The sequence below is a fragment of the Pelodiscus sinensis genome, chromosome 19, assembly GCF_052426305.1.
Source record: "Pelodiscus sinensis isolate ZL-2025 chromosome 19, ASM5242630v1, whole genome shotgun sequence".
In the NCBI taxonomy this organism is placed as follows: Eukaryota; Metazoa; Chordata; order Testudines; family Trionychidae; genus Pelodiscus; species Pelodiscus sinensis.
The window spans coordinates 3,919,631-3,936,098 of NC_143070.1; the positions used below are offsets into that span (position 1 = coordinate 3,919,631).

Sequence of the window (16,468 nt, forward strand, 5' to 3'; positions counted from 1 at the left end):
AGAAAATTGCTGGCCGCGAATCTGTGCTGCTCATATTTTTGTGATTGTTGCTTCCTCTCTAATTTCTCACCCCCTCTCTTCAATTCTCATTTTATTAAGCAATAATTCTATTATTGCCTTCATTTGTAATCATGGTTCAGAATAAATATATTCTAATGTTTTGTCAGGTTAGTCACAGGACGGACTTTTATGTAATTATTTCATTTTAAAAATATTTTACAAAAGGAAAGCAAGACATGTTCAAGGGAAAATTTGCTACAAATAGTGGCACCGTTTTCAAAAGAAATGATTTTAAATAAAAAAATGAAAAGATCATTTTTTACCACCTAAAAATCCCTCAAACTAACTCACGTTCCCAAAACATCGCCCAAATAAAAGTTTTTTAAAAGTACATCAGTGGATGTTACTGATCTGTCTGAGGCAAAGCAGGAGAAATTAACATTTAAAAACCACCAAGTCTTTAACTTGGTGTGTGGCATCATAAAGCCACAAATCAGCAAATAGACTTATTTTAGTGCATTTTATACCCTGCTGTACTGTGCATGGCCACCAGATGTCACTGTGCTCACAATGCAACACTTGCCTGTCTTAATATAAATGGGAAAATAGCCATGAAGTGGCATTAGGAGGGAAAATAAATTCAAGCTGCAACACAGAGCTGTGTGGGCTACAGCTCAAAACATGTTACACTTTTGAGAGCTGGACGTCTCATGTGGAGGAGGAGGATGGGAATGTGGTTGTGTCTCCAGGGGTGTGTCTAGACGACAGGGGGTTTTTCGAAAAAACTTTAACTGCATCTAGACTGCCACCCCATTCTTTTGAAAGTACATTGAAAGAACGTGGCAGTTTTTTCGACTCCGGAAAACCTCATTCAACAAGGAATAATGACTTTTTTTGAAATTCATCTTTCGGAAAAAAAAAAGGCACTATTGAATAGGGTTTCCAGGTGTCCAGTTTTGAACCGGGCAGTTCAGTATTTGAGCTTTCTGTTTAGGAAACAAATTGAGAATAAAATTGAGAATAAAAAGAATTAAATTGTCAGGCATGTAGAAGAACATAATTTGTTGGATAAAAGGCAACATGGTTTCTGTAAAGGGAAATCCTGTCTTACTAATCTATTAGGGTATGTCTACACTACCCCGCTATTTCGAACTAGCCGGGTAATGTAGGCATACCGCACTTGCAAATGAAGCCCGGGATTTGAATTTCCCGGGCTTCATTTGCATAAGCGGGGAGCCGCCATTTTTAAAACCCCGCTGGTTCGACCTCTCAAGGTGTACCGGTAGTTCGGAATAGGAATCCTAGTTCGAACTACCTAGTTCGAGCCCCGTGTAGCCGCGCTGCACGGGGTTCAAACCAGCGGGGTTTTAAAAATGGCGGCTCCCCGCTTAAGCAAATGAAGCCCGGGAAATTCAAATCCCGGGCTTCATTTGCAAGTGCAGTATGCCTACATTACCCTCCTAGTTCGAACTAGGAGGGTAGTGTAGACATACCCTTAGAGTTCTTTGAAGGGGGAATCCAGTAGATATAGTATATTTAGACTTTCAGAAAGCCTTTGACAAGGTCCCTCACCAAAGGTTCTTGCGTAAATTGCATTGCCATGGAATAAGAGGGAAGGTCCTTTCTTGGATTGAGAACTGGTTAAAAGACAGGAAACAAAGGGTAGGAATAAATGGTAAATTTTCAGAATGGAGAGGGGTAACTAGTGGTGTCCCCCAAGGGTCAGTCCTGTGACCAATCCTGTTCAACTTATTCATAAATGATCTGGAGAAAGGGGTAAGCAGTGAGGTGGTAAAGTTTGCGGATGATACTAAACTGTTTAAGATAGTCAAGACAGAAGCAGACTGTGAGGGACTCCAAAAATTTCTCACCAAGCTGAGTGATTGGGCAACAAAATGGCAAATGAAATTTAATGTGGATAAGTGTAAAGTAATGCACATCGGGAAAAATAACCCCAACTATACGTACAGTATGATGGGGGCTAATTTGGCTACGACAAATCAGGAAAGAGATCTTGGAGTTATCGTGGACAGTTCTCTGAAAACTTCCACACAGTGTGCAGCGGCGGTCAAAAAGGCAAATAGGATGCTAGGAATTATTAAGAAAGGGATAGAAAATAAGACACAGAATATCTTACTGCCCCTGCATAAAACTATGGTACGCCCACATCTGGAATACTGTGTACAGATGTGGTCTCCTCACCTCAAAAAAGATATTTTGGCCTTGGAAAGGGTTCAGAAAAGGACAACTAAAATGATTAGGGGTTTGGAACGGGTCCCATATGAAGAGAGGTTAAAGAGACTGGGACTTTTCAATTTAGAAAAGAGGAGGCTGAGGGGGGATAGGATAGAGGTCTATAAAATCATGAGTGGTGTGGAGAGGGCAAATAAAGAAGTTATTTATTATTTCCCATAATAGAAGAACTAGAGGACACCAAACAAAGTTAATGGGTAGCAGGTTTAAAACTAATAAAAGAAAGTTCTTCACACAGCGCGTAGTCAACCTGTGGAACTCCTTGCCAGAGGAGACTGTGAAGGCTAGGACTATAACAGAGTTTAAAGAGAAGCTAGAGAATGAGAATAAATTATGGCTATTAGCCAGGGGATAGAAATAGTGTCCGTGGCCTCTGTTTGTCAGAGGCTGGAGAGGGTTGGCAGGAGACAAATCGCTGGATCATTATCTTCGGTCCACCCTCTCTGGGGCACCTGGTGCTAGCCACTCTCAGCAGACAGGATGCTGGGCTGGATGGACTATTGGTCTGACCCAGTGTGGCCGTGCTTATGGATTTTAAGTCAGGACTCTGGTTTGCAGATTTCAAGGTCAGAAGGAACCACTGTGATCAGCGAGGCGTCCGGTGGCACAGTAAAGTTGACGACGGCTGTATTTCCGGAAAATCAATGTTTGCATCCACACTGCCAGTGAGTTCTTTGGATGGAAAATTCAAAGAACCGAGGGGTTTTTCCAATGGCAGTAAACCTCTTTCTACGAGGAAGAAGCCTTTTCCCAAAAAAGCTTTTTCGGAAAAAGGCACGTGTGGCTGCAGAAGAGGGAGTTCTTTCGGAAGATGAGGCCTCCAGAAACTAACACAGGTGCCCTGGTGGTCACTTTGTCCACAGTCGTCACAGTTTATATGTGAGAGAGCGTCCATTCATGCATCTGACGAAGTGGGTCTTTGCCCACGAAAGCTTACGCTCCAGTACATCCATTAGTCTGTAAGGCGCCACAGGACTTCTTGTTATTCATTCAGTGTGGACTTCTTTACTCTTCGAGCCCTGCACATGACCTCGGCGGTGGGCCAGCCGCACGGGATGCAAACAGGTTACCAGCCCCTCACGAGCCTCTCTCAGGGATGTTGTAGCTCCTGACTCCTCAGCATCGCGCTTTGCTGGACTGTGTGGGCATCGGGCTGGCTGCAGACCCAGTTTCTCTCAGTGGTGCACCGCGAGGAGCTGATTGACTTGGCGCTGAGGTAGGCGCAGTCCCCTCCTCCTCTTATCAGCAGCCTGCAAGGAGAGAGCACGAAGCCGTCGTCAGCCCCACCAACAGGCCTTTCCTGCCACTGCCCGTCACTGGGGCAGGGGCTCCCCAAAGCTTTGTCAGCGTGACCCCCTTATAATGAATTATTTCCACCCAGGCAGCATGGAGGACGCCCGGCCTCCACACCGCACCTCGCGCCCGCTGGAGGCCCCCAGGATCAGCTTTGGAGCAGCTGTTCCGGGGTACGCAGGGTGCAGTGGGGGAGTATCCCGAAGAGGTGGGGGAGGGAGCAAAATAGGGTGAGGGAGGAAGAAGCAGAGTGGGGGGCTTTGAGGGAGAGAGAGGGTGGACTTGGGGCAGAGCAGGGATCTAGCATCCCCCTCCCCCAGGCTCAGATTAAGCCAGCTCCCATGATGCAGTATGGTTTCCAGTGCACTGAATGTACATGGAGGAAGGGTTGCCAGGTGTCCGGTACTTGCAGATTGTGTCAGGTAAAAAACCCGGAAAATACCAGACATGTAAAATGTCCGGTATTTTCTGTTTTTCTCGGATGGAAGGTTGCTTGGGATATTCTTCCCCTGCCACCTCTGGTGGGGGTGGGGAGAGTGTGGGGATTTAAAGGCACAGTGACCTTTTTTTTTCTCAACAACTTTGGTGCCTTTTTTTTTTTTTTTTGCTGATCAACCAATTTTTTCTCTGTCATGTTCTGTATTTTTTGTGAAACTATCTGGCAACCCTACAAAGAGGACGCCATTTTGCTCTCCAAAATAGCCTTCGCCGCACAGCGCAGCCTCATCCACAGGGTGTGAAGCGAGGTCCAGTGGCAAGGAGGATGCCATTTTGGAGAAAAAAATGGCGTCCTCTGAGCATCGTGTGAGGAGACAACCGTGCGAGGTGACGCTGAGTGGTGCAAAGCAGGCACCGCCCACTAACACAGAAATCCATGTTCTATCCCCAAGACGCCACATCCCCAGCTCTGGAGATGGATATCCTCATATCCCTTTTTTTTCCAGATCCCACTTTTGGATCCACGCAGGGTGCTTAATACAGATTTCCCTCGCTCCCCCCTCACTACATACATGGAAAAATTCGGCTCTGTCTCAGTTCAGCACCACAGCCATCAAAACAGCCTGAAAAGAAGGACTCACGACGGGCTGTTGAAATTGGAGCCATTCACCCATGTCCACTGCTGATTCCCTCTCCAGAGGCCGATCCAATGCTCTAAGTCGCCGTTGTATCGCATCATGAACATCTGTAACCGAAAGAAAGGACAGAGTTTGATTCCACATGGGCTGCTCACAGGGATCTAGGCAGGTCAGAGTCATGTGGGTACAGAATTTTCCCTGAGATCTTTAAAGCCAAGGTTGCCATTTAAACCCAACATCCTGGGTTCCTCTTTAGCATCTTCACCTCAAGACCATCCCTTCAATGCTCCTCAGTCACAGCACCGTGCAAAAATTGCCCAGGGAATGTAGCAAGACGCTGGAGAACCCCAGAGAAAATCCCCAACACAGCCCTGCCTCATTCTGTGCACGATGAATGAGGCAGGGGCTCTGGGGGAAAACCTTGCAGGGAATCACAGGGGCACAGTGGCGGTGTTCCACCTTGGAAACACACAAGAGTCTCCGCAGGGGCTCTTGTGCATTTCAAAGAGGAAGTGCCATTATTGATTAATCAAATAGTTCATGGAAATCCCATCAACTATTCAATTCGTTGATTAATCTCATTCTAGCATCCCTAGTCTGTCCAACCTGCTCTTCAATATCTCCAGAGATGGAGACTCCACAACCTCCCTAGGCAATTTATTCCAGTGTTTAACCTCTCTGACAGGTAGAAAATTTTTCCTAATGTCCAACCTAAACCTCCCTTGCTGCAGTTTAAGCCCATTGCTTCTTGTCCTGTCCTCAGAGGCCAAGGAGAACAATTTTTCTCCCTCTTCTTCGTCACACCCCTTTAGGCATGGGAAAACTGCCAACATGTCCCCTTTCAGTCTCCATCCTAGGTGCCCACACTGGTCTACGGAAGGGCGTCTCCCATTTCCCCAGGTAGCAGAGCATCTGCCATTCATGAAGGAAGCCAGGTGATTCCTTCTCTCTCCCATGGGAGGGCGGCCTTGTGTGCAGGTGTCAGTGGAGTGGTTTGTTTTGGTAGGGTTTGTTATTGGAGGTGCTCACGCTACGTGCGTGTGTGCAGGCCGCCATCTTGGCTGACACAACGGGGATGTCCGCCGGGAACCTCCCTAGCCAGAAATCACTAGTCCTGCTGGCGGGAGCTGAAGCACCAATCCTCTCCAGTCAGGGGCTGTGAGGGCTCAGATCCACTGTGGGCCACCACAGCATGGAACCCGCGGTCTCCTCTTCCGTGGGTTACACTGATACCCGAGCAGCCAGCCCACAGACATGCCCCTCGCTCGTGGAGCAGCAGGTGGGGAGGGTCTGGACGGTCCTGAGCTCCCAGGCGAGTCCACTCCACAGTCTAGGCCCAGGCACCATGGAAACTCCAGCTCCCTCTCCGAGAGGCCTTGCTCTTAAATGGCGCCTGAGGAGCACAGATGCCAACCAGGGTCCTCATCCTGCAGCTTCAGGCTCTTTTAGACACCTGGGGCCAAAGCCCCGGAGTCCTTTGCAGACCTTGGCCATCACTCTGGCAAAGCCCCTGTCACCAACAGACTCTGCGTCTGTCTGTCTCTTCTCACCAGCTGCTGCTTGCTGTCAATCCCAGCCAGCGACGCGCCGAAGGCAGAGCAGTTCATCCGGCTGTCATTCCAGCTCAGTTCAGCCTCGGAGAAATAGTAGCACTTCCCTTGGTATCCGAGCCAGCCGTCCGGGCACCAGGGCATGAGCCGGGGCGGGGTTTTAGATACTAGCACTGAAAGAGAGTGAGAAACACATGGTTCAGAGTGAATTATTCTCTCCGCGCCCTGACACAAATGCCTCCCCCCCTCCCCCGATGGAAATAAGCCAAGAGCTCTAAATTTCTTCATCCACATATCCATTGGGATTAAGGCCCTACCAAATTCTCAGTCCATTTTCCTAAATTTCACAGTCATCACATTTTTAAAAAATCGAGTCTTTCTCGGATGAAGATATTGCAATCTTACATGTCACGGCGTTGCAGCCAAACATGTCAAAATATAAACACATAAAACCCTTAAGACTCAGCGTTTCACAAACTGGGGGACCTTGACACAAAAAGGCACCACAAAGCTATTGCAGGGAGGTTACGATACAGCCGCCCTTATCTCTGCGCTGCCTTCAGAGCTGGGCAGCCGGAGAGCAGTTGCTGCCAGCTGGGAGCCCAGCAGCACGGAAGTAAGGGTGAATTTGTTAGGCCCAAGTTACAATATGATCTTTACTCTAAGCAGCCACTGATACCGCACGTGTAGGTCAAACCCAGAATCAATGTAACCAGCCTAGAGACAGGGCTATTTCATGCTTACGCCAAGGAGACAGCCTACACTGCGTCTCCCAGAGCACGTCTATACAGCAATCAGGCACTCAAGGCTGGCCTGTGTCAACTGATTCAGGTTCATGAGGCTTGGGGTGCAGGGTTATAACCAGCAGTGCAGTCCCCTCTTTAAAGACACCTGATTTCCAAAGTCAATCTCATGATTTTGGAAGCGAGACTCGTGGCTTATCCCAGGCTTCGGACTATCAGAAATGTAGCTACTTTTGATATTTATAAAACACTAGGACTATGTCTACACTGGCACCCTTTTCCGGAAATGCTTAAAACGCAACAGTTTTCCGTTATAAAAGCGCGTCTACATTGGCAGGATGCTTTTCCGGAAAAGCACTTTTTGTGGAAAAGCGTCCGTGGCCAATCTAGACGCGCTTTTCCGCAAAAAAGCCCTGATCGTCATTTTCGCGATCAGGGCTTTTTTGCAGAAAACATTACTGTGTTGTCTACACTGGCCCTTTTCCGGAACAGTTTTCCAGAAAAAGGACTTTTGCCCTAACGGGAGCAGCATAGTATTTCCGGAAAAGCGGCTGATTTCTTACAGTAGATCGTCAGTGCTTTTCCGGAAATTCAAGGGGCCAGTGTAGACAGCTGGCAAGTTATTCCGGAAAAGCGGCTGATTTCTTACAGTAGATCGTCATTGCTTTTCCGGAAATTCAAGCGGCCAGTGTAGACAGCTGGCAAGTTATTCTGGAAAAGCGGCTGATTTTCCGGAATAAGTGGCCAGTGTAGACACAGCCTAGGAGATTGACACCTCATTACTCGGATCCTTAACTTCATTCATTTTTTGTTTTCCTGTATTTAGATCATTGCTCTGGGGTGGGGCTGGGGAGGAGGGGGGCAGCTTTCAGGCTGCTCTAGGGAGAGAGGACCACCCTGGCCCTCCCTCACCTCAGCAACGTGGGGCCAGGGAGAGGCAGGGCAAGTGTAGGGCCTGGGGCAGAAAGGGGGGGTTGTCTCAGGCTCTGCTAGGGATGGATTTGGCTCAGGGAGGTGGCGTTCCAACACGGACAGAAAAGTCTTGCAAAGGCTGAGTCTATATAACACTGGCACAGCCACACGGCCAGGCCAGGGGAGTCTCCGCGGGGCTTGGGAGGCAAAATTCCATTCACGTGCGTGTCCCACGGCACTGAGGGGGATGCTGTGGGTTGCCGTGGTAACTACCGCGCCAAGGGCCCGTTTTGTCATTGCAGACTATGGGGGGGAGCAGGCGGAAGATGCATTCCCCTCCTGCACAGCAAATACCCACACGGTGAGGGCCAGTGACTATGGGAATCTCTACATCACGGGGGCCCTGAAATTCTGCAGCCGGACCCCTATAGTGACAGAGTGTAGACACTTCCTATCTCCACAGAAGGGTTTTTCCCTGTCGCTGCAGTTAATCCCCCCATCCCAGAGGCCGTAGCTAGGTCAGCGGAAGGATCCTTCAGTTGATCCAGCCGTGTCTACATGAGGCATGTAAAATCCCATTTAATCAGTTAACTAGTTAACCATTATGTAGAGTGGTCCCTGTTCTGTGGCCAAGGGCTGCTTGGGACAGGACAGGCCCACGGTGCCTCACTGTGGGCAGGTGGGGAGCTGTTCCAGCCCAGCCGGGCCTGGCCAGGCTGCCCGTTCACCATAACCAGTGGGTGATCTTTGCTGGTTAACCGGTTAACCGTTCACAGCCCGAATCTACACCAGAGTTGGCGTGACCTCACCACCTTGTTCTGAGCATGGGATTTTTCTCTGCCCTGAGCGATGCAATCAGCTAAATGTAAACGTATCACACACATATACCATTCGCAGCCTGAGTCTACACCGGGGATCGGCGTGACCTAAGCATGGAATTTTTCTCTGCCCTGAGCGATGCAGCTGGCTTGGTGTAAACCAATCACACACACACCGGGATTAGCCACTCACCTGACAGAACTGCAATCGCAACAATGAGACCGACAAGTACAACCGCCAATGCGACTGTACATGCCACCTGTTTCCAGAGCTGGCAGCCATGGCTGTTGCCTGAAAGAGAAAGTCATAGAATCATAGAATCATAGGACTGGAAGGGACCTCGAGAGGTCATTGAGTCCAGCCCCCCGCCCTCAAGGCGGGACCAAGCTCCGTCTACACCATCCCTGACAGATGTCTATCTAACCTGTTCTTAAATATCTCCAGAGAGGGAGATTCCACCACCTCCCTTGGCAATTTATTCCAATATTTGACCACCCTGACAGTTAGGAATTTTTTCCTAATGTCCAATCTAAACCTCCCCTGCTGCACTTTAAGCCCATTACTCCTTGTCCTGTCCTCAGAAACCAAGAGGAACAAATTTTCTCCTTCCTCCTTGTGACACCCTTTTAGATATTTGAAAACCGCTCTCATGTCCCCCCTTAATCTTCTTTTTTCCAAACTAAACAAGCCCAGTTCATGAAGCCTGGCTTCATAGGTCATGTTCTCTAGACCTTTAATCATTCTTGTCGCTCTTCTCTGTACCCTTTCCAATTTCTCCACATCTTTCTTGAAATGCGGCGCCCAGAACTGGACACAGTACTCCAGCTGAGGCCTAACTAGTGCAGAGTAGAGCGGCAGAATGACTTCACGAGTTTTGCTTACAACACACCTGTTGATACAACCTAGAATCATATTTGCTTTTTTGGCAACAGCATCACCCTGTTGACTCATATTCAACTTGTGGTCCACTCTGACCCCTAGATCCCTTTGTAGATCCCTAGTCAGTGGCTACATCAGGGTCTGCGCTACCTGGGTGCCAGGAGCGCTTTGCTGTCTGATCTCAGATTATCGTTGGGCAAAAATTCTTCAGAGGATGTTTACAGAAAGAACCTCTAATTAAAAAAGAAAAAACCACAACCCAGAGCTGTTGCAGGTGGCTGAAGATCAGTTTTGGCTTTGTCTGCTAGATGGGGAAGTTCATGTCATCCCCCTTGCTTGGCTGCCCTGCTATAGATTCATTTCCGGCCCCCACACCCAGCTTCCACAGCCCTGTGAAAGAAACCCCAAACAAACAAACCAAAAAACCACCATGCTTATCCCTACCGCACCCCTCCACAAATCTCATTCGGGGGTGCACTGGAGTCCCGTACAGAGAAAGAAGACCGTGGTGTAGATGTGACAGATGCTCATTCCTCTGCAGTGTCCCAAATATCAGGCAGCAGCAGATGTATCCTCCTAGGCTGTGTCTACACTCACAGCTTCTTACATCAGAAATATGCAAATGAATCTAAGTGTGGAATATCACCGAGCCTCATTTGCATACCTAATGAGCTGCCATTTTTTCAGAAGAGGCTCTTGCGCCAGAAGGAGCATCTACATGGCCCCTTCTTGCGCGAGAAAAACCCTCTTGCACAATGCCGTTATTCCTGAAAATAATTGGTGTCACGGCAATGCGCAAGAGGGTATTTGTTATGCAAGAAGGGGCAGTGTAGATATCCCACGCTTAGCCTTGGGGGTGCTGCAGGGCTGGTGGCCGGGAGACATCTAGTTAAGCACTTCCCTGCCAAACCCTGCCTCGGTCACCCCAGGCCTTCCCACACCCCAACTCCCTTCCCCAGCTCACTTTCCAAATTCTCTGCACCGTCCTGCCCCAGGTCACAACTCCCTCCCAGATCCTATAGCCTCTCCTGCACCCAAACACCCTCCCAGATCCTGCACCCCATTCTCCTGCTTCGACTCACAGCCCCCTCCTCCACACAAATGCCCTCTCAGACCTCACGTCGTCTCCTGTACCCCGGTCCCTTATCCCATGCACCCTTCTGTACCCAGACTGCACCCTAGACCTCACATCTCCTTCACAGGAAATTGCAGCCCTTGGTGACATCCAAAACCTTGAAGTGCCCCCCCACACCAAAAATAATTGCCCACCCTGATCTAGATAGTGCTGGGTCCTGCCATGAGGGCAGGGGTCTGGACTCAATGATATCTCAAGGTCCCTTCCGGTTCTAGTGTTCTACGGTAACATCTATGGACCACCATGCATTTTGAACAGCTGATGGATCCCTCTGGTGCATCTCGCCCAGCCCTGCCCTAAGGTGCTGAGGTCTCGTGGTGGTTTTTGCAGATACAGACAAACACGGCTCCCTTCTGAGACACCTGGCTATGCAGCCGTCGCTTGCTAGAGGCAGGCCGGCTTCTTGAGACTCGCAGTGGGCTGGAGGGGAGGGATGTGTGTGTACCAGGGCCCCTGCTTTTCCGTGCTCCTATCCCCACATGCATTCCCGGATTTTCTCCATAGGAAGGAGCCCTGCTGCCCTGGATTTTGGGGGTGCGGGCTGGCCTGGCATGCCAACTGCTAACCCTGGGTGGATTCACCCCAGTCCCCAGGCTAGCTGGGGCTGAGAACAGGTTTGGTTTCCCTGTATTTTTCACAGTTGTATTTAAGGCACCGCAAACACCTTAACACCTACCCTCGTACTCACAGGTGTTCCAATCACAGCAACTGACATGTCACCCAAACTCCTCCAACACCCGCACCGTGGTATTTGCAACACCCCATCTGCACCAAGCCGGAAACTGGCACCTTCTTTGCAAGCTCCGGCTCCCTCAGGCTGCAGCGAGTAGTGGGTGAAATTTACTAGCCTGGGCTCTGCACAGCAGCAGGCGGTGGGTGCGTGGGAGCGGGAGGGGTCAGAACAAGCGATCACATTGTTTCTGGCCTGACAATCCACAAAGCCAGAGACCCCCATGGACATGCTGAGAACCCGGCTTGTGTTACCTGGCCTGGCTCCCTCGGGGTATCCAGGGATACTGGGATAAATGCCGGTGCGCAGTGTTTCCCTAGCAGGATCCATTCTTTCCTCTCGTCTCAGTGGGACGTGTGCGGGTCTCCTCGCTCTAACCAGCGCAGTCAGCTCTGGTCAGCCGGGGCCAGGAATCTCTCTAGATCTTCTCCAGCGATTAGCAGATCTGCAGTGCAAGAGGGAACAGCCAGAATGCCTAAAGGGCATGTTGTGTGGACCACCACTTGGAGGGTCACAGAGACATCCCTGTTGTCCACCTGGGACACGGGGCATGGGAAGTTCCCACTGGCAGATGACTGGATCCCACCTTCCCAGCTCTTAAAAGGGTTTGGAGACCCCTGGCGAGGTTGAAACTGCTCCCCAAGGTGCTGCTGCCTCAGACACATGGCAGGAGGAATAACAGCTAATTCGAGTTAGGGCTTTACTTCGAACTCCCGGACACACACAGACACACTCACACGGAGACACACACAGACACACAGAGAGTCTCACACTCACACAGACACACTCACACAGAGAGACACACACAGACACAGATACACAGAGAGACACTCACACTCACACAGAGACACACACACAGAGACACACAGACACTCTCACAACACACAGACACTCTCACACTCACACACTGACACACTCACACAGAGACACACACAGAGACACTCTCACAACACACAGAGAGATGGCCCAGACGCCCCCTTCACACACAACCGGGGCTCCCAAACCCAGCCCCAGTCCCAGCCCTCTCACCTGGGAGCGGCTCTCACAGCGGCTGGCGGAGGAGATGCTCTTGCACTGTCTGCAGGGAACCGGGCTCAGCCTCCCACGTGGCGATGAAGTGAAACTGACTCACTTCCTCCTGAGCTGGCAGAATCTCCGGGCCTGAGGTTCCCCAGCATGTGGGTCCAGTGGGCGGGCGCGGGGCCAGTCTGGCCAGGCCTGGGGTCCCTAGAGCCCCCAGAATGGTCCCTACAGCAGCAGCTGCTGCTCCCAGCTCTGGGGGCCCCGTGTTCATTCCTAGGTGTGATGGGCCCCTCACCCTGCACCTCTCGGTCCCCAGGGGCCTCCAGCCCTTCCCCAGGGATTGGGACCCCCACCACCATGTCCCTGGCTGGAGACCGACGCCTGCCCTGCAGGCTGGCAGCCCCGCGCTTGCTGAGAGAGACCCTCACCCCAGAGCCACCGGTCCTGCCGCCCCACAGGCTGCCTGCCTCAGCACGGGGGTGCCTCCCTCTTGGGGGGCAGGGGAGATGGGCGGGGAGGGGGGAACGATGCCCCCAGAGTCTCACTGAGCAGCTTGTACTTTGTGCTGTGGGTTTGTACAGCGCCTAGCGCAGGGCCGGGCGAGGGGCGGCCCTGGGGCCAGATCCGGCCCCTTCCTATTGATACCCTGCTGCCTCCGCCACCAAATTCCCAGGCAGGGGCTCAGGCAGCAGGATGCCGGTTAAACGGCTCCCGGCTCCCAATAGCTACCCTGGCAAAGGCCAGAGTCGGGAGCCCTTCAAATCGCCACGGCAACCCCGGGTTGGCATCCGGCAACGTGGCAGCACCAGGGCCGGGAGCCGCCAGCCCTTTGTCGTGTTAAGAACATAAGAACTTAAGAACGGCCGTACTGGGTCAGACCAAAGGTCCTTCTAGCCCAGTATCCTGTCTGCCGACAGTGGGGTTTTTTTTGTTTGTTTGGGGGTTTTTTAATGTGATTTTTTTTGGTAAATCAAACCGAGACACTTGCTTTGACCTCTACGCTTTAATTGTCCCTGCACAGACTTGCCAGAGAGCCAAACCAACACAAGAGGAGAACAGAAAGCCCCGGCCATATAAGTGTGTCATAAGAACATAAGAACGGCCTTACTGGGTCAGACCAAAGGTCCATCTAGCCCAGTAGCCTGTCTGCCGACAGTGGCCAGCACCAGGTGCCCCAGAGAGGGTGGACTGAAGACAATGATCGAGCGATTTGTCTCCTGCCATCCCTCTCTGACAAACAGAGGCCAAGGACACCATTTTATCCCCTGGCTAATAGCCTTTTATGGACCTAACCTCCATGAAATTATCTAGCTTCTCTTTAAACTCTGTTATAGTCCTAGCCTTCACAGCCTCCTCTGGCAAGGAGTTCCACAGGTTGACTACACGCTGTGTGAAGAAGAACTTTCTTTTATTAGTTTTAAACCTGCTCCCCATTCATTTCATTTGGTGTCCTCTAGTTCTTCTATTATGGGAACTAATAAATAACTTTTCTTTATCGGCCCTCTCCACACCACTCATGATTTTATAGACCTCTATCATATCCCCCCTCGGTCTCCTCTTTTCTAAACTGAAAAGTCCCAGTCTCTTTAGCCTCTCCTCATATGGGACCCGTTTCAAACCCCTAATCATTTTAGTTGCCCTTTTCTGAACCCTTTCCAATCCTTTTTGAGGTGAGGAGACCACATCTGTACACAGTATTCCAGATGTGGGCGTACCATAGTTTTATACAGGGGCAGTAAGATATTCTGTGGCTTATTCTCTATCCCTTTCTTAATCATTCCTAGCATCCTATTTGCCTTTGTGACCGCCGCTGCACACGGTGTGGAAGTTTTCAGAGAACTCCAAGATCTCTTTCCTGGTTTGTCGTAGCCAAATTAGCCCCCATCATGTTGTTAATTCAAAGCCTCCAGCCCCAGACAACTCTGGGGAGGCCAGTCACTAGCCCCGCCCCTTTGCCCCAGACCCCGCCCCTTTGCCCCAGACCCCGCCCCTTTGCCCCAGACCCCGCCCCTTTGCCCCAGACCCCGCCCCTTTGCAAAGGTGAAGCCGACCCATCGCCATGTACCATCATAAGGCAACAGTGAAGTGAGGTCTTGTGGGTCTTGAATCGTGGGGGCGGGAGGGTCTCCCCCTTTCCTCCAATCTAGCCACTGGAGGGGGAGGATTGAAGGGGCACAGGGCAGTGAGGGGGAAGGGAGGCAGTATATCGGGGTGATAGGGGTCAGGGGAACAGGAGGGTTGTTGGGGGGAAGGTGAGATAGGGTGGGGGGCATGGCAGGGAAATGGGAATAAAATGATGGTGAGGGTGGAGGGGGCGGGGGAAGGGGATGAAGGGGAGGTTGGGGGAGGAGAATAGGAGGAGAGTGGGGGGAAGGGAGGCAGGGGAACAAGAGGGGGCAGTGGGGGCAGGGCAGGCAGTGTGTGGGAGGGGTGACAGGGAGGAGGGAGGGGAACAGAAGAACAGTGGGGATTGCAAGATGACGGAATAGGGACAGCAGGGAGGTTGGGGGTAGGAGAATAGGAGGGGTCAGTGGGGACAGGGCAGGCGGGGGGGCAAGGAGTGGAGGCGGGGGGGCTGGCTGGCTGTGGTGGGGGGCAGAGGGGGCGGTACAGCGTTGGGTGAGGATCTCCTGTCCATGTTCACACTTGGAAATGTGAGACACCGAGTTGTTCAGCAGCCAGCCCAAGCTGAGCAGCTCTGGGCGGAGGGGGGGGGGCGGGGTCTAGGGCTGGGCTCCCCTGGGTGGGGGGGAGCGGAGGACTCTCTGCCCATGCCGCACCCTGCAGCCGGCCCTCCCTGGTGGGTGCACTGTGCATTCATTTGGGATGGGGGGGGTCCGGGTTGCCCAGGAAATGACCCCTGCCTAGGCAGGCACAGAGCCCCTGTGCCCCCACCCCCGCTGGAGGGGCCCCGCTGGCTGTTCAGCACTGGGGGGCAGGCCAGGGTGAACCCCCACTCTGCCGGTGGGAGGGAGGGGCAGGGGGAGCGGAGACGCCCGCAGGAGGGGCAGGTAGAGAAACAAGGAGAGTAGACTGATGCTGCGGGGGGTGCCTGGCTGCTGGCCCCTCTCACGTCCAAGGGGCGGACGCCTCCTCGTGGCCCGGCATCAGGGGAGACCTGGGACAGAAGAGACAGACTCACTAAGACCGGCTGGTCGCCCCCTGACCTGACTCCCACACCCCTGACTCCCACCCCTGGACAGTGTGTTCAGCTCCCCCCACCCCCATTCATCCCTCCCTAGTAATCTCTCTGGTCACAGAGGTCCATTTTTTGAATCATTTCACAGTCTCGGTGTGAAGTGTCGTTTTCTGTCACTATCCATTTAGATGGGTACAGTGGTGGGAAGTTACAGAGGCTGGGGGGAGTCTCACAGGAATTCATGATGATGAATCTCCAGAGTTAAAGGTTGTTACTTTTAAAATAAAAATTATCAACATCACCTGCTGAACTATATAAAAACAAGAGGGGAAAGTCATTACTTTTAATGGACTCGCTGATGCTGGTAAAAGAGAGAAGGTTTGGAGGTCCCTCAGAGCTCTTCCCGGGAGCTTGTCCCTTTCCCCAATGAACTCTGGTTCAATCGAAGATGTTATCTCCCCCTCCTTGTCTCTCAGGGTCTGTCTACACTACAAAGTTAATTCGAGGTAACAGAGGTTAGTTCGAATTAACTTTGATAGGCGCTACACAGGCAAACCGCTAGTTCGAATTTAAATTGAACTAGGGGAGAGCTTAATTCGAACTAGGTAATCTTCATTCTACGAGGACTAAGCCTAGTTCGAATTCTAGGTTCTAGGTTGTATCAACAGGTGTGTTGTAAGCAAAACTCGTGAAGTCATTCTGCCGCTCTACTCTGCACTAGTTAGGCCTCAGCTGGAGTACTGTGTCCAGTTGTGGGCGCCACATTTCAAGAAAGATGTGGAGAAATTGGAAAGGGTACAGAGAAGAGCGACAAGAATGATTAAAGGTCTAGAGAACATGACCTATGAAGCCAGGCTTCATGAACTGGGCTTGTTTAGTTTGGAAAAAAGAAGATGAAGGGGGGACATGATAGCGG

The 16,468-nt window shown here is 51.4% G+C and overlaps 1 protein-coding gene across 12 annotated transcripts in view; it reads right to left on the reverse strand.

The window, feature by feature from the left end:
* Positions 1-1,480: 1,480 nt before the first annotated feature.
* Positions 1,481-16,468, reverse strand: part of LOC102463843 (C-type lectin domain family 2 member B-like) — a 64,043-nt gene continuing 49,055 nt past the window's right edge. For 11 of the 12 annotated variants that reach the window (XM_089771748.1, XM_089771756.1, XM_089771755.1 and 8 more), the window contains 6 exons: positions 12,420-15,531; positions 11,645-11,835; positions 8,839-8,937; positions 6,173-6,345; positions 4,626-4,729; positions 1,481-3,503 (listed from right to left, as the gene is read on the reverse strand). In XM_089771748.1, the coding sequence (XP_089627874.1) occupies positions 3,344-3,503; positions 4,626-4,729; positions 6,173-6,345; positions 8,839-8,937; positions 11,645-11,720 (612 nt within the window). In that variant the 5' untranslated portion in view covers positions 11,721-11,835; positions 12,420-15,531 and the 3' untranslated portion in view covers positions 1,481-3,343. Of the gene's footprint in view, positions 3,504-4,556; positions 4,730-6,172; positions 6,346-8,838; positions 8,938-11,644; positions 11,836-12,419; positions 15,532-16,468 lie in introns of all 12 variants that reach the window. The other variant, XR_016347433.1, reaches the window with a different exon arrangement.